Source organism: Kogia breviceps, chromosome 5 (assembly GCF_026419965.1).
Source record: "Kogia breviceps isolate mKogBre1 chromosome 5, mKogBre1 haplotype 1, whole genome shotgun sequence".
Classification (NCBI taxonomy): Eukaryota; Metazoa; Chordata; class Mammalia; order Artiodactyla; family Physeteridae; genus Kogia; species Kogia breviceps.
This window is the reverse complement of record NC_081314.1, coordinates 55,821,203-55,840,154: the sequence shown is the minus strand read 5'-3', so window position 1 is coordinate 55,840,154 and position 18,952 is coordinate 55,821,203. Positions and strand designations below refer to the sequence as shown.

The 18,952-nt window shown below is 40.0% G+C and overlaps 1 protein-coding gene across 4 annotated transcripts in view; it reads right to left on the bottom strand.

The window, feature by feature from the left end:
* Positions 1 to 18,952, bottom strand: part of FNDC3B (fibronectin type III domain containing 3B) — a 357,724-nt gene that overhangs the window by 251,354 nt on the left and 87,418 nt on the right. For all 4 annotated transcript variants that reach the window (XM_059065627.2, XM_067034020.1, XM_067034019.1 and 1 more), the window contains one exon: positions 157 to 232. In XM_059065627.2, the coding sequence (XP_058921610.1) occupies positions 157 to 232 (76 nt within the window). The remainder of the gene's footprint in view (positions 1 to 156; positions 233 to 18,952) is intronic.

Below are 18,952 nucleotides of genomic sequence, written 5' to 3'. Positions count from 1 at the left end.
CCCTAATTAAAGCAAAAAAAAAAAAAAAAAAAAAAAACCAAGATAAATTTTACTTCTAGAAAATCACTTGCAGACTCAGAGATAAACTCTACTTCCATAAAATAATAAATAAAGGAAAACTTCTTTGATTAGAAAGCTTACAAAAAACTTCCTTACCTTGAATGCACTGAAGTGTTCCATCCTCCGCTCTTATTGTAAAAGTCTCACCTGGATTAACTTGAACGAGAATAACCTGCCAAAATAACACAGTAATTTCAATTTAATACTAGAACATCTGGGGATTTCTCTTCAATGGTTTCATTACCTAAATTTTTGTACTAGACAAGAAGTATGTGGCACAGAATCTTGTATAAACACAAAACTTAGGATATGTCTTAGATCTGGTTCAAATTTGAGGGGGGTAAGTTCATGCATTTGAATTTAGCTAAGTGAATTCTCCTGTGTTGCTTATGCTATATAACTAAAAAAAAAATCCCAATGTTAAGATACTTTTTCTTTCAGACAATTCCTTTTTTTCTTTCACTAAAACAGAAACAACAATTAAATAAGAAAAAGGACCAGAAACTATAACTTACAAAGGAAAATTGAACAGAGAAATGAGTTTCTGACCTAACACTGTTGCATACCATTCCCAAGTATCTATTACTGACCTGAGTCTACTGTGTAACAATAGAAAGCAATTTATAAGAAAAATGTGTTTTGGGGAAAAAAAAAAGCATGTATAGAACCTGGAAATAACAATGAACAGTATAAAATATTACAAATAAGACCCATCAAACACTCAAATTTTGAATCTATTACCTAAATGCCAGTGTTTTAGTCATATAACAGATACTTAGTTATCAGAAGACAACTTCTGAAAGACTAAACCACAGATGCCATGGCAAAGTATGTTCTTTTAAGAACCTCAGTTTTAAGTTCTAATCTCATTTAGTTCCTTTAGATAACAAAAGTTTTAAAAAATCACTAATTTATATCTAAATATAAATTAAAGGACATAACAAAGCTTAAAAAACTGTAGTTAAAAATTACCATGTGTGAGATTAACACTATTAAAATAATGACTATATATTTCTAGAAACTGGAAGGATGTCAGTGTCACATTCATCTTACACTTCTTAGAGCAAGCCTTGGTCCTCCCTGCCTCTAAACCATCAAGCATACTGTTCCCTCTGTCTGCAATGCTCTCTCTGCACTCCTTCATCTCTGCCCACCTTATTCCTTCCTCAACCAGCTAACGCCATTCATCCTTGCCAGATTAAGAAGTGGTATTTGACTCTCACGACAGGCCAGGTCTTGCACTATGTGAACTCAAAAAACAAACAAACAAAACTCTACTCCTTCCTACAATTTAAATTGCAATTAATTAACTAAGAAATTGTTTTTGTGTCTGTCTTTCCTTTAATCTAGGCTCTGTAAGGGCAAGATCTGATATAGAATAAGTGCTCAAGAAATATAATTACTGGGCAGATTGGTTCAAGATGGCAGAGTAGAAGGACATGCTCTCACTCCCTCTTGTGAGAACACTGGAATCACAACTAACTGCTGAACAATCATCGACAGGAAGACACTGGAACTCACCAAAAGAGATACCCCACATCCAAAGACAAAGGAGAAGCCACAATGAGATGGTAGGAGGGGCGCATTCACAATAAAATCAAATCCCATAACTGCTGGGTGGGTGACTCACAAACTGGAGAACACTTATACCACAAAAGTCCACCCACTGGAGTGAAAGTTCTGAGCCCCACATCAGGCTTCCCAACCTGGGGGTCCGACAACAGGAAGAAGAATTCCTAGACAATCAGACTTTAAAGGCTAGGGGGATTTGACTGCTAGACTTCAACAGGACTGGGGGAAACAGAGACTCCACTCTTGGAGGGCACACACAAAGCAGTGTGTGCATCGGGACCAGGGGAAGGAGCAGTGACCACAGAGGAGACTGAACCAGACCTAACTGCTAGTGTTGGGGGGTCTCCTGCAGAGGCAGGGAGTGGCTCTGTCTCACCGTGAGGACAAGGACACTGGCAGCAGAAGTTCTGGGAAGTACTCCTTGGCGTGACCCCTCACAGAGTCTGCCATTAGCCCCACCAAAGAGCCGCGGTAGGCTCCAGTGTTGGGCCGCCTCAGACCAAACAACCAACAGGGAGGGGACACAGCCCCACCCATCAGCAGAAAAGCAGATTAAAGTTTTACTGAACTCTGCCCACCAGAGCAACACGCAGCTCTACCCACTACCAGTCCCTCCCATCAGGAAACTTGCACAAGCCTCTTAGATAGCCTCATCCACCAGAGGGCAGACAACAGAAGCAGGAACTACAATACTGCAGCCTGCGGAACAAAAACCACATTCATAGAAAGACAGACAAGATGAAAGCGCAGAAGGCTATGTACCAGATGAAGGAACAAGATAAAACCCCAGAAAAACAACTACATTAAGTGGAGATAGGCAACCTTCCAGTAAAAGAATTCAAAATAATGACAGTGAAGATGATCCAGGACCTCAGAAAACGAATGGAGGCAAAGATCGAGAAGATGCAAGAAATGTTTAACAAAGACCTACAAGAATTAAAGAACAAACAGAGATGAATACAAAAGTTAAAATGAAAAATACACTAGAAGAAATCAAAAGCAGAATAACTAAGGCAGAAGAACGGATAAGTGACCTGGAAGACAGAATGGTGGAATTCACTGCTACAAAAGGGGAAAAAAAAAAAAAAAAAAAAGAATGAAAAGAAATGAAGACAGCCTAAGAGACCACGGGGACAACATTAAACGCAAGAACATTTGCATTATACAGGTCCCAGAGGGAGAAGAGAGAGAGAAAGAACTTGAGAAAATATTTGAAGAGATTAAAGTTGAAAACTACCCTAACATGGGAAAGGAAAGAGCCATCCAAGTCCAGGAAGCACAGAGAGTCCCATACAGGATAAACCCAAAGAGAAACACGGCGAGGCACATAGTAATCAAATTGGCAAAAATGATAGATGAAACGAAAAATTACTGAAAGCAGCAAGAGAAAAATGACAAAAAACATACAAGGGAACTCCCATAAGGTTAACAGCTGATTTCTCAGTAGAAACTCTACAGGCCAGAAGGGAGTGGCATGGTATACTTAAAGTGATGAAAGGGAAAAACCTACAACCAAGATTACTCTACTCGGCAAGGATCTCATTCAGATTTGATGAAGAAATCAAAAGCTTTACAGAAAAGCAAAAGCTAAGAAAATTCACACCACCAAACCAGATCTATAACAAATGCTAAAGGAACTACTCTAAGTGGGAAACACAAGAGAAGAAAAGGACCTACAAAAACAAACCCAAGGGCTTCCCTGGTGGCACAGTGGTTGAGAATCCGCCTGCCAATGCAGGGGACACGGGTTCATGCCACGGTCCGGGAAGATCCCACATGCCATGGAGCGGCTGAGCCCGTGAGCCATGGCCACTGAGCCTGTGCGTCCGGAGCCTGTGCTCCACAACAGAAGAGGCCACAACAGTAAGAGGCCTGCATACCACAAAAAAAAAAAACCCAAAACGATTAAGAAAATGGTAATAGGAACATACATATCAATAATTACCTTAAACATGAATGGATTAAATGCTCCAACCAAAAGACACAGGCTTGCTGAATGGATACAAACACAAGACCCATATATATGCTGTCTAAAAGAGATCCACTTCAGACCTAGGGACACATACAGACTGAAAGTGAGGGGATGGAAAAATATATTCCATGCAAATGGAAATCAAAAGAAAGCTGGAGTAGCAATAATCGTATCAGATAGAACAGACTTTATTTATTTTTTTTTTTTTGTGGTACGCGGGCCTCTCACTGTTGTGGCCTCTCCTGTTGCGGGGCACAGGCTCCGGACGTGCAGGCTCAGCGGCCATGGCTCACGGGCCCAGCCGCTCCGCGGCATGTGGGATCTTCCCGGACCGGGGCATGAACCCGTATCCCCTGCATCGGCAGGCGGATTCTCAACCACTGCGCCACCAGGGAAGCCCAGAACAGACTTTAAAATAAAGAATGTTACAAAAGAGAAGGAACAACACTACATAATGATCGATAGATCAACGCAAGAAAAAGATATAACAATTATAAATATATGCACCCAACATAGGAGCACCTCAATACATAATGCAACTGCTAACAGCTATAAAAGAGGAAATCGACAGTAATACAACAATAGTGGGGGATTTTAACACCTCACTTACAGCAATGGACAGATCATCCAGACAGAAAATTAATAAGGAAACAAAAGCTTTAAATGACACAGTAGACCAGATAGATTTAATTGATATTTATAGGACATTCCATCCAAAACCAGCATATTACACCTTCTTCTCAAGTGCACACAGAACATTCTCCAGGATAGATCACATCTTGGGTCACAAATCAAGCCTCAGTAAAGTTAAGAAAACTGAAATCATATCAAGCATCTTTTCTGACCACAATGCTATGAGATTAGAAATCAATTACAGGGAAAACAACGGAAAAAACACAAACACATGGAAGCTAAACAATATGTTACTAAATAACCAAGCAATCACTGAAAAAATCAAAGAGGAAATCAAAAAATACTTAGAGACAAACAGCAATAAAAACGAGACAATCCAAAACGTATGGGATGCAGCAAAAGCGTTTTTAGAGGGAAGTTTATAGCTATACAGGCCTACCTCAAGAAACAAGAAAAATCTCAAATAAACAATCTAACCTTACAACTAAAGGAACTACAAAAAGAAGAACAAACAAAACCAAAGGTTAGCAGAAGGAAAGAAATCATAAAGATCAAAACAGAAACAAATGAAAGAGAAACAAAGAAAACAATAGCAAAAATTAATAAAATAAAAGCTGGTTCTTTGAGAAGATAAACAAGATTGATAAATCATTAGCCAGGCTCATCAAGACAAAGAGGAAGAGCACTCAAATCAATAAAACTAGAAATGAAAAAGGAGAAGTTACGACAGACACCACAGAAATACAAAGCATGCTGAGAGACTACCACAAGCAACTCTATGCCAATAAAATGGACAACCTGGAACAAATGGACAAATTCTTAGAAATGCACAAGCTGCCAAGACTGAATCAGGAAGAAATAGAAAATATGAACAGACCAGTCACAAGCACTGAAATTGAAACTGTGATTAAAAATCTTACAACAAAGAAAAGCCCAGGACCAGATGGCTTCACAGGCGAATTCTATCAAACATTTAGAGAAGAGCTAACACACATCCTTCTCAAACTCTTCTAAAAAACTGCAGAGGAAGGAACACTCCCAAACTCATCCTATGAGGCCACCATCACCTGATACCAAAAACAGACAAAGATACTAAAAAAAAGAAAATTACTGGGGTTTACCTGGTGGCACAGTGGTTAAGAGTCCGCCTGTCAATGCAGGGGACACGGGTTCAAGCCCTGGTCCGGGAAGGTCCCACATGCCACAGAGCAACTAAGCCCATACGCCACAACTACTGAGCCTGCACTCTAGAGACTGCGAGCCACAACTACTAAACCCGTGTGCCACAACTACTGAGGCCTGCATACCTAGAGCCCATGCTCTGCAACAAGAGAAGCCACTGCAATGAGAAGGCCGTACACTGCAATGAAGAGGAGCTCCCGCTCTCCACAACTAGAGAAAGCCCGCGCACAGCAACGAAGACCCAACGCAGCCATAAATAAATAAATAAATAAATAAATTTACTTAACAAAAAAAAATTACAGACTAACATCACTGATGAATATAGATGCAAAAATCCTCAACAAAATACTAGCAAACAGAATCCAACAACACATTAAAAGGATCATACACCATGATCAAGTGGGATTTATCACAGCGATGCAAGGATTCTTCAATACACACAAATCAATCAATGTGACACAACATATTAACAAAATGAAGAATAAAAACCGTATGATCATCTCAATAGATGCAGAAAAAGCTTTTGACAAAATTCAACACCAATTTGTGATAAAAACTCTCCAGAAAGTGGGCATAGAGGGAACGTACCTCAACATAATAAAGGCCATATACAAGAAACTCACAGCCAACATCATTCTCAATGGTGAAAAACTGAAAGCATTTCCTCTAAGATCAGGAACAAGACAGGGATGTCCACTCTCACCACTCTTATTCAACATAGTTTTGTAAGTCCTAGCCACGGATATCAGAGAAGAAAAAGAAATAAAAGGAATACAAATTGGAAAACAAGAAGTAAAACTATCACTGTTTGCAGATAACATGACACTATACATAGATAATCCTAAAGATGCCACGAGACAACTACTAGAGCTAATCAATGCATTTGGTAAAGTTGCAGGATACAAAATTAATACACAGAAATCTCTTGCACTCCTATACACTAATGATGAACAATCTGAAAGACAAATTAAGGAAACACTCCCATTTACCATTGCAACGAAAAGAATAAAATACCTAGGAATAAACCTACCTAGGGAGACAAAAGGCCTGTATGCAGAAAACTATAAGACTCTGATGAAAGGAATTAAATGTGATACCAACAGATGGAGAGATAGACCATGTTCCTGGATTGGAAGAATCAATACTGTGAAAATGTCTATACTACCCAAAGCAATCTACAGATTCAATTCAATCTGTGTCGAATTACCAATGGCAGTTTTTACGGAACTAGAACAAAAAATCTTAAAATTTCTATGGAGACATAAAAGAACCCAAATAGCCAAAGTAGTCTTAAGGGGAAAAAAAACAGAGCTGGAGGAATCAGACTCCCTGACTTCAGACTATATTACAAAGCTACAGTAATCAAGACAGTATGTTATGGGCACAAAAACAGAAACACAGATAAATGGAACAATATAGAAAGCCCAGAGATACACCCATGTACCTATGGTCAACTAATCTATGACAAAGGAGGCAAGGATATACAATTGAGAAGAGAAGGTCTCTTCAATAAGTGGTGCTGGGAATACTGGACAGCTACATGTGAAAGAATGAAATTAGAACACTCTCTAACACCATACACAAAAATAAATTCTAAATTGATTAGAGACCTAAATGTAAGACCAGACACTATAAAACTCTTAGAGGAAAACATAAGAAGAACACTCTTTGACATAAATCACAGCAAGATATTTTTTGATCCACCTCCTAGAGTAACGGAAATAAAAATAAAAATAAACAAATGGGACTTAATGAAACTTCAAAACTTTTGCACAGCAAAGGAAACCATAAACAAGACGAAAAGACAACCCGCAGAATGGGAGAAGATATTTGCAAATGAATCAATGGACAAAGGATTAATCTCCAAAATATATAAACAGCTCTTGCAGCTCAATATTAAAGAAACAACCCAATCCAAAATGCACAGAAGACCTAAATAGACATTTCTCCAAAGAAGACATACAGATGGCCAAGAAGCACATGAAAAGCTACTCAACATCACTAATTATTAGAGAAATGCAAATCAAAACTACAATGAGGTATCACCTCACACCAGTTAGAATGGGCATCATCAGAAAATCTACAAGCAGGGGAGGAGCTTCAAGATGGCAGAAGAGTCAGATGCAGAGATCACCTTCCTCCCTACAAATACATCAGAAATACATCTGCATGTGGAACAACTCCTACAGAACACCTACTGAATGCTGGCACAAGACCTCAGACCTCCCAAAAGGCAAGAAACTGCCGACGTACCTGGGTAGAGCAAAAGAAAAAAGAAAAAATAGAGACAAAAAAATAGGGATGGGACCTGCACCAGTGGGAGGGAGCTGTGAAGGAGGAAAGGTTTCCACACACTAGGAAGCCCTTTCACGGGCGGAGACTACGGGTAGCTGAAGGAGGAAGCTTCAGAGCCACTAAGGAGAGCGCAGCAACAGGAGTACGGAGGGCAAAGCGGAGAGATTCCCACACTGAGGATCAGTGCCAACCAGCACTCAGCAGCCTGAGAGGCTTGTCTGCTCACCCGCCGGGTTGGGCAGGGACTGGGGCTTCAGTCGGATCCCAGGGAGAGGACTGGGTTTGGCTGCATGAATACAGCCTGAAGGGACTAGTGCATCACAGCTAGCCAAGAGGGAGTCCGGTAAAAGGTCTCGAGCTGCCGAAGAGGCAAGAGACTTTTTCTTGCCTCTTTGTTTCCTGGTGCACGAGGAGATGAGTTTAAGAGTGCCGCTTAAAGGAGATCCAGAGACTGGCGCAAGCTGCGGCTATCAGCACAAACCACAGAGATGGGCATGAGATGCTAAGGCTGCTGCTGCAGCCACCAAGAAGCCTGTGTGCAAGCATTGGTCACTATCCACACCTCCCCTCCTGGGAGCCTGTGCAGCCTGCCACTGCCAGGGTCCCGTGATCCAGGGACAACTTCCCCGGGGGAACGCACGGTGCCTCAAGCTGGTGCAACGTCACACCGGCCTCTGCCGCCACAGACTCACCCTGCATCCGTACCCCTCCCTCTCCCTGGCCTGAGTGAGCCAGAGCCCCCGAATCAGCGGCTCCTTAAATCCCATCCTGTCTGAGCAAAGAACAGATGCCCTCAGGCGACCTACACGCAGAGGCAGGGCCAAATCCAAAGCTGAACCCCGGGAGCTGTGTGAACAATAAAGAGAAAGGGAAATCTCTTCCAGCAGCCTCAGGAGCAGCAGATGAAATCTCCACGATCAAATTGATATACTCTGCATCTGTGGAATACCTGAATAGACAACAAATCATCCCAAATTGAGGATGTGGACTTTGGGAACAACGATATATATATATTTTTTCCCTTTTTCTCTTTTTGTGACTGTGTATGTGTATGCTTCTGTGTGGGATTTTGTCGGTATAGCTTTGCTTTTCCCATTTCTCCTAGGGTTCTGTCTGTCTGTTATTTTATTTTTTTACTTAAAAAATTTTTTTCTTAATATTTTTTATTTTAATAACTTTTTTTTTTTTTTTTTTTTTTTTGCGGTACGTGGCCTCTCCCGTTGCGGAGCACAGGCTCCGGACGAACAGGCTCAGCGGCCATGGCTCATGGGCCCAGCCGCTCCACGGCACGTGGGATCCTCCTGGACTGGGGCACGAACCCGCGTCCCCTGCATCGGCAGGCGGACTCTCAACCACTGCGCCACCAGGGAAGCCCCTATTTTAACAACTTTTTAAATTTTACTTTACTATTTTATTTTATTTTATTTCATTTTAACTTCTTTCTTTCTTTCTTTTCTCCCTTTTATTCTGAGCCGTGTAGATGAAACGCTCTTGGTGCTCAAACCAGGCGTCAGGGCTGTGCCACTATGGTGGGAGAGCCAAGTTCAGAACATTGGTCCACAAGAGATCTCCCAGCTCCATGTAATATCAAATGGCAAAAATCTCCCAGAGATCTCCATCTCAATATCAAGATCCAGCTCCACTCAACGACCAGCAAGCTACAGTGCTGGAAACCCTATGCCAAACAACTAGCAAGACAGGAACACAACCCCATCTAGTAGCACAGAGGCTGCCTAAGATAATACTAAGGCCACAGAAAGGCCAAAACACACCACCAGACGTGGACCTGACCACGAGAAAGACAAGATCCAGCCTCATCCACCAGAACACAGGCACCAGTCCCCTCCACCAGGAAGCCTACATAACCCACTGAATAAACCTTACCCACTGGGGACAAACACCAAAAACAACGGAAACTACGAACCTGCAGTCTGCAAAAAGGAGACCCCAAACACAGTAAGGTAAGCAAAATGAGAAGACAGAAGAACACACAGCAGATGAAGGAGAAAGGCAAACACCCAACAGACCTAACAAATGAAGGGAAAACAGGCAGTCTACCTGAAAAAGAATTCAGAATAATGATAGTAAAGATGATCAAATATCTTGGAAATAGAATGGAGAAAATACAAGAAACGTTCAACAAGGACCTAGAAGAACTAAAGAGCAAACAAACGGTGATGAACAACACAATAAATGAAATTTAAAATTCTCTAGAAGGGATCAATAGCATAATAACTTAGGCAGAAGAACAGATAAGTGACCTGGAAGATAAAATAGTGGAAATAACTACTGCAGAGCAGAATAAAGAAAAAAGAAGGAAAAGAATTGAGGACAGTGTCAGAGAACTCTGGGACAACATTAAATGTACCACCATTCGAATTATAGGGGTCCCAGAGGAGGAGGAGAAAAAGAAAGGGACTGAGAAAATATTTGAAGAGATTACAGCTGCAAACTTCCCTAATATGGGAAAGGAAATAGTTAATCAAGTCCAGGAAGCACAGAGAGTTCCATACAAGATTAAATCCAAGGAGAAACATGCCAAGACACATACTAATCAAACTACCAAAAATTAAATACAAAGAACAAATATTAAAAGCAGCAAGGGAAAAACAACAAATAACACACAAGGGAATCCCCATAAGGTTAACATCTGATCTTTCAGCAGAAATTCTACAAGCCAGAAGGGAGTGGCAGGACATATTTAAAGTGATGAAGGAGAAAAACCTACAACCAAGATTACTCTACCCAGCAAGGATCTCATTCAGATATGATGGAGAAAATAAAACCTTTACAGAGGAGCAAAAGCTAAGAGAATTGAGCACCATCAAACCAGCTTTACAGCAAATGCTAAAGGAACTTCTCTAGGCAGTAAACAGAAGAGAAGGAAAAGACCTACAATAATAAACCCAAAAGAATTAAGAAAATGATAATAGGAACATACATACTGATAATTACCTTAAATGTAAATGGATTAAATGCTCCAACCAAAAGACATAGATTGGCTGAATGGATACAAAAACAAGACCTGTATATATACTGTCTACAAGAGACCCACTTCAGACCTAGGGAGACATACAGAAAGTGAGGGGATGGAAAAATATATTCCATGCAAATGGAAATCAAAAGAAAGCTGGAGTAGCAATTCTCATATCAGACAAAATAGACTTTAAAACAAAGACTATTACAAGAGACAAAAAAGGACACTACATAATGATCAAGGGATCAATCCAAGAAGATATAACAATTGTAAATATTTATGCACCCAACGTAGGAGCACCTCAGTACATAAGGCAAATGCTAACAGCCATAAAAGGGGAAATCGACAGTAACACAATCATAGTAGGGGACTTTAACACCCCACTTTCACCAATGGACAGATCATCCAAAATGATAATAAATAAGGAAACACAAGCTTTAAATGATACATTAAACAAGATGGACTTAATTGATATTTATAGGACATTCCATCCTAAAACAACAGAATACACATTTTTGTCATGTGCTCATGGAACATTCTCCAGGATAGATCATCTCTTGGGTCACAAATCAAGCCATGGTAAATTTAAGAAAACTGAAGTCCTATCAAGTATCTTTTCTGACCACAACACTATGAGGCTAGATATCAATTACAGGAAAAGATCTGTAAGAAATACACACACATGGAGGCTAAACAACACATTACTTAATAACCAAGAGATCACTGAAAAAATCAAAGAGGAAATGAAAAAATACCTAGAAACAAATGACAATGAAAACACGATGACCCAAAACCTATGGGATGCAGCAAAAGCAGTCCTAAGAGGGAAGTTTATAGCAATACAATCCCTAACTTAGGAAACAAGAAACATCTCGAATAAACAACCTCACCTTACACTTAATGCAATTAGAGAAAGAAGAACAAAAAAACCCCAAAGTTAGCAGAAGGAAAGAAATCATAAAGATCAGATCAAAAAAAAAAAAAAGATCAGATCAGAAAGAAATGAAGGAAACGATAGCAAAGATCAATAAAACTAAAAGCTGCTTCTTTGGGAAGATAAACAAAATTGATAAACCATAGCCAGACTCATCAAGCAAAAAAGGGAGAAGACTCAAATCAATAGAATTAGAAACGAAAAAGGAGAAGTAACAAGTGACACTGCAGAAATACAAAGGATCATGAGAGATTACTACAAGCAACTATATGCCAATAAAATGGACAACCTGGAAGAAACAGACAAGTTTTTAGAAATGCACAACCTTCCAAGACTGAACCAGGAAAATATAGAAAATATGAACAGACCAATCACAAGCACTGAAAATAAAACTGTGATTAAAAATCTTGCAACAAACAAAAGCCCAGGACCAGATGGCTTCACAGGCAAACACTATCAAACATTTATAGAAGAGCTAATACCTATTCTTCTCTAACTCTTCCAAAATATAGAAGAGGGAGGAACACTCCCAAACTCATTCTGCGAGGCCACATCACCCTGATACCAAAACCATACAAAGATGTCACAAAGAAAGAAAACTACAGGCCAATATCACTGATGAACATAGATGCAAAAATCCTCAACAAAACACTAGCAAACAGAATCCAACAGCACAATAAAAGGATCATACACTATGGTCAAGTGGGATTTATCCCAGGAATGCAAGGATTCTTCAACATACACAAATCAATCAATCTGACCCACCACATTAACAAACTGAAGGAGAAAAACCATATGATCATCTCAATAGATGCAGAGAAAGCTTTTGACAAAATTCAACACCCATTTATGATAAAAGCCCTCCAGAAGGTAGGCACAGAGGGAACTTTCCTCAACATGATAAAGTCCATATGTGACAAACCCACAGCCAACATCGTCCTCAATGGTGAAAAACTGATACCATTTCCACTAAGATCAGGAACAAGACAAGGTTGCCCACTCTCACCACTCTTATTCAACGTAGTTTTGGAAGTTTTAGCCACAGCAATCAGAGAAGAGAAATAAATAAAAGGAATCTAAATTGGAAAAGAAGAAGTAAAACTGTCACTGTTTGCAGATGACATGATACTATACATAGATAATCCTAAAGATGCCACGAGACAACTACTAGAGCTAATCAATGAATTTGGTAAAGTAGCAGGATACAAAACTAATGCACAGAAATCTCTTGCATTCCTCTACACTAATGATGAAAAATCTGAAAGTGAAATTAAGAAAACACTCCCATTTACCACTGCAACAAAAAGAATTAAATATCTAGGAATAAACCTACCTAAGGAGACAAAAGACCTGTATGAAGAAAATTATAAGACACTGATGAAAGAAATGAAAGATGATTCAAATAGATGGGCAGATATACCATGTTCTTGCATTGGAAGAATCAACACTGTGAAAATGACTCTACTACCCAAAGCAATCTACAGATTCAATGCAATCCCTATGAAACTACCACTGGCATTTTTCACAGAAGTAGATCAAAAAATTTCACAATTTGTATGGAAACACAAAAGACCCTGAATATCCAAAGTAATCTTGAGAAAGAAAAACAGAGCTGGAGGAATCAGGCTCCCTGACTTCAGAGTATATTACAAAGCTACAGTAATCAAGACAGTATGGTACTGGCACAGAAACAGAAATATAGATCAATGGAACAGGATAGAAAGCCCAGAGATAACTCATGCACAGATGGTCACCTTATCTTTGAGAAAGGAGGCAAGAATATACAGTGGAGAAAAGACAGCCTCTTCAATAATTGCTGCTGGGAAAAGTGGACAGCTACACGTAAAAGAATGAAATTAGAACACTCCCTAACACCATTCACAAAAATGAATCAAAATGGATTAAACACCTAAATTTAAGGCCAGACACTATCAAACTCTTAGAGGAAAACATAGGCAGAACACTCTATGACATAAATCACAGCAAGATCCTTTTTGACCCACCTCCTAGAGAAATGGAAATAAAAACAAAAATAAACAAATGGGACCTAATGAAACTTAAAACTTTTCCACAGCAAAGGAAAAACATAAACAAGATGAAAAGACAACCCTCAGAATGGGAGAAAATATTTGCAAATGGAGCAACTGACATAGGATTAATCTCCAAAATTTACAAGCAGCTCATGCAGCTCAATATCAAAAAAAACAAATAACCAAATCTAAAAATGGGCAGAAGACCTAAATAGACATTTCCCCAAAGAAGATATACAGATTTCCAACAGACACATGAAATAATGCTCAACATCACTAATAATTAGAGAAATGCAAATCAAAACTACAATGAGGTATCATCTCATACCGGTCACAACAGCCTTCATCAAAAAGTCTACAAACAGGGGCTTCCCTGGTGGCGCAGTGGTTGAGAATCCGCCTGCCGATGCAGGGGACACGGGTTCGTGCCCCGGTCTGGGAAGATCCCACATGCCGCGGAGCGGCTGGGCCCGTGAGCCATGGCCGCTGAGCCTGAGCGTCCGGAGCCTGTGCTCCACAACGGGAGAGGCCACAACAGTGAGGCCCGCATACCACAAAAAAAAAAAAAAAAAGTCTACAAACAATAAATGCTGGAGAGGGTGTGGAGAAAAGGGAACCCTCTTGCACTGTTGGTGGGAAAGTAAATTGATACAGCCACTATGGAGAACACTATGGAGGTTCCCTAAGAAAACTAAAAATAGAACTACCATAGAACCCAGCAATCCCACTACTGGGCATATACCCTCAGAAAACCGTAATTTAAAAAGAGTCATGTACCAAAATGTTCATTGCAGCTCTATTTACAATAGCCAGGACATGGAAGCAACCTAAGTGTCCATCAACAGATGAATGGATAAAGAAGATGTGGCACATATGTACAATGGAATATTACTCAGCCATAAAAGGAAACAAAATTGAGTTATCTGCCGTGAGGTGGATGGACCTAGAGACCGTCAAAGAGTGAAGTAAGTCAGAAAAAGAAAAACAAATATCGTATGCTAACACATATATATGGAATCTAAAAAAAAAAAAAAAAAAGTCATGAAGAACCTAGGGGCAGGACGGGAATAAAGACGCGGACCTACTAGAGAATGGACTTGAGGACAAGGTATGCTGGGACAAAGTGAGAGAGTGGCACGTACAATATATACACTACCAAATGTAAAACCGATAGCTAGTGGGAAGCAGCCGCATAGCACAGGGAGAACAGCTCCATGCTTTGCGACCACCTAGAGGTATGGGAGGGTGGGAGATGCAGAAGGGAAGAGATATGGGGATATATGTATATGTATAGCTGATTCACTTTGTTATAAAGCAGAAACTAGCACACCATTGTAAAGCAATTATACTCCAATAAAGATGTTAAAAAAAGAGAGGCTTCCCTGGTGGCACAGTGGTTGAGAGGCCGCCTGCCAATGCAGGGGACACGGGTTCGTGCCCTGGTCCGGGGGGATCCCCCATGCCGCAGAGCGGCTGGGCCCGTGAGCCATGGCCGCTGAGCCTGCGCATCCGGAGCCTGTGCTCCGCGGAGGGAGGGGCCACAGCAGCAAGAGGCCCGCGTACCGCAAAAAAAAAAAAAAAAAAAAAGAAAGAAAGAAATATATTTACTGAATGAATGAAGTCATAAAACATAGGGAAAAACCAGTGCAACAATTATTTTAACTTGGATATTAAGCTTTCATAATATGCAACTTTAAAAGTCAACTTCATTTACTGTATGGACCATAATTTATCTGCGTTTTAAAACTATTTATTAAGATCAAAACCATTTCATCTTTAAAAACTAAACCTTTACTTTCCATATATTTTGCTTCTATTAATAATTCACCACAGGAAAAACACTGCTGGGATATTAAAATTTTTTTAATCTGGAAATACATTAACTAGAGAAAACAGGATCATTCAGGGCAAAGCAGTACAAGCTTCATCCCTAGTGCTTCTTGTTATCTTGAAATATAACGGTTATTTCAAGACAATTTATTTTTCCTGTACAGCAACTGTGTCAATAATCTTTCAGTCTTAAGTATTCAAATTCTCCCCAATGTAAACACACTTTGTCATTTTAAGAACTCAAAAGGAAATCCTTTCAGATCTCTATGGAGTGATTAAGACATTTCAATTGCTTTCTTGAAACTGAGTTTTTAAAGTCATTCCTAACATGAAAATATTTTTGATTTTACTTTATTTTTATGTACACATAGAACACAACTCGACTACAATGGAATTAAACACTCCAATAAAGAAAATTATCCATGTTTTTTTAAAAGTCCTTAAACCAATTCTAACATCACTGTAGGAGCGCAGAAACCACCTACTTTGTTAAGCCTGTAGGGATGAGCCTATAATATATACCTGTAGAATTACTAAGTCAGAAAAAAAAAATCAGTGGACACTAAGACTATGACCCAGATATTCCTTGACAATCCCTAGTTTATATACTCTCTTCCACTTCACTCATAATTGTCAGACAATGTGTCCTAAATTCTGGTTCTAAAAGTGCAATTCACCAGTATTGGGAAAAATCCCAAGCAAGAAAAGGGATTTCTGAATTGGAGTATGTTCCAGGTTCTGTCACATCATCTGCTTATCATATTGCATGAAAAGTGTCTGTAGCAGTTCCTCAGCGGTCACTGACACTAGGTCACAATTCAAAGAATGCCAGGCCTGGAGGCATCCAGCCTCCGAAAACCATTTATGCCTTCCCCTCTCTGCTCACAGGAGGCCCATTCCTGACCCCCACCCCATTTCTTCAGGGAGAAAGATGATAGGTAAAGGGCTTGTACACATCCTATTAAAATACCTCTCTTCAAATGTTTAGTTCCTGTAATTTTCCCTGCTGCTGTGTTGCCTTGGCAACCAGATTATAATCTACCAAGTTACCTCAGAAACCAGGCAAATCTCCTGTGTCCCAATATCAATTTTTCTTAGTAAGAGCAAAAGTCATTATTTGAGCAAACCGTATTCAACTTGGCACCAAGATGTTTTAAAAGGAAGCATTTTATTATACTGAAGCAGACTGACTACCTTGCTGTTTTCACTGTCAATAAAGGAGAGATAAAAATAAAGTTTTGACACACATACCAGCCCAATGATCTGTCCCTGACCAGAGTCATGAATGAGATGGCGGCAGCAAGCCATGCATCACACAGACTTGAGGAGCATAAGTGACACCCAAAGGCTCCCTGGCACTTAGCCTTTTGTATCATACAGGTCAATCAGTCTGTATGTCTGTCTTTCTCTGAATATCTCTCTCTCAATCTGTCTCTCCCTCCTCTCCCCCCCTCCCACCCTCCCCCAACCCTCTTCCCTCCCTCCTTCTTTCTCTCTTTAGCCACAAAGCAGACACTAAGGTTACAATTTCTCTTAAATACAGAATGTAAAATATAACATCACTGTCCAAACCCCATTTTTTGTCCACTCAGTAAGCATTTCCTGCTTTTCTGAAGTCAGCATTAAAACAAGTCATGCTGTAATCTGTGTCTTGTCAGAGGAGAAGGAAAAAAGAGAACAAAGATTTTTAACCACTGATTGATTTTTTTGCCCCGAGATGTTAAAATAGAACCATGTTAATCAAATCGTAAGAGCATACTTCAGTCTACTATTGCTTCATCAGATTTCTTTCACATCTATTAGTGCTATAGGAACCAAGCAGCCCAAAATAACCAAAGGTAGTTCATTAAGGCTTAAAGAAAAATAAGTGACCATTCTTCCCAAGTCTAAAGAAACAATAAAACAAGAGGTAGAATTAACATAATTGAGAAAAAGGCTAAACACAGCATCCTGGGAAAGCTTTACCCAACAAGACAACTGAAACAGTATAACACATCTTTCCTTAAAGGTATAAATCTAAATCTAACTGTTTCTAACTCATTAGAAGAGCAAAAGGAAAGCTACATTTGCAATGTAAATTTTGGGTGGCTGATTAACCAGAAGATGGTTAGCATCTAAGACCTCTAGAGGCAAATTCCTAATTTATGCCTCAAATAAAATACTACCAGCCACCCGACTAAATAATCACTGCCACTGCCATGTATGAGTCCATCACAAAAGCTTCTGCTAGGAGAGCAGTACTGACTGACCAAAGATGAAATGTTACATTTGCAGTATTCTTAAAAGTTAAATCCCATACCCAGACAATCGAGATATATAAGCTGTGCTAGGAGAGGAGATCCCATTTCACTTTCAGAGCTTTTCGCACTTGCCACATTCTGTGAGGCTTGTCTTACTCTTAGCTGTTTCATGTATGAATGAAGATTCTCACTTAGAGCCAGCATTTATGAATATCGAACAGATATCTTCAGGGGAAAAAAATAATATAACCTAAAAGCCGCATAAGAGTTCCACGTAAGGACAGATTCTATCCAGGAAGATCTAATAAGTTAAAAAGTGACCTTTGACTCCATGAAAGGAACAGTAACACCTTCCTTCTGGACACACACACACACACACACACACACACACACATACACACACTCTCACTCCAGATTCCCAAAGTCCAGAAAAATCCTGGCAAGATTTGCCCAGGCCCTGAAGGGCCTAAACCATCCAACAAGACACACCTTCGAGACCCTGGTCTCTGTGCCAAGACCACAGCTGGCCTCAAGCAAAACTGAAAAGTAGCATCATTTGTTTTTTAAGCTCTGTCTCTTTTCTCCAAATCAGGAAAAGGGAGACGATGAGCTGAAAATGAACGATAATTACCTTTGTGGTAGTAACATACGCAAAGAAAATGTCCCAAGATTTAAAATGTAAGCAGTTAGGGCTTCCCTGGTGGCACAGTGGTTAAGAATCCACCTGCCAATTCAGGGGACACGGGTTCAAGCTCTGGTCCAGGAAGATGCCACATGCTGTGGAGCAACTAAGGCTGTGCGCCACAAATACTGAGCCTGCACTCTAGAGCCTGCAAGAGCCACAACTACTGAAGCCCACACACCTAGAGCCTGTGCTCCACAAGAGAAGCCAACGTACCGCAATGAAGAGTAGCCCCCTCTCGCTGCAACTAGAGAAAGTCCGCATGCAGCAGCAAAGACCCAACACAGCCAAAAATAAATAAAATAAATAATTTTCTTTTAAAAAAGCAGCTTAGAAATTAAAATATATATATATGAGCAGTTAAACAGGAAGGTCCTAGAAGATAATGGGAAAGCATTGACTGACTCACCAGTTCACATGTCCAACCTGAAGCCTGAATCCAAAGCTGGCAGGAAAAGAACACATAAGGACCTGGGAGCCTCCAAGGGTACTTATACAGTAGGTCAAGGCAAAAGGACATCCAGATTTTAGAGATGGGGAAAAAC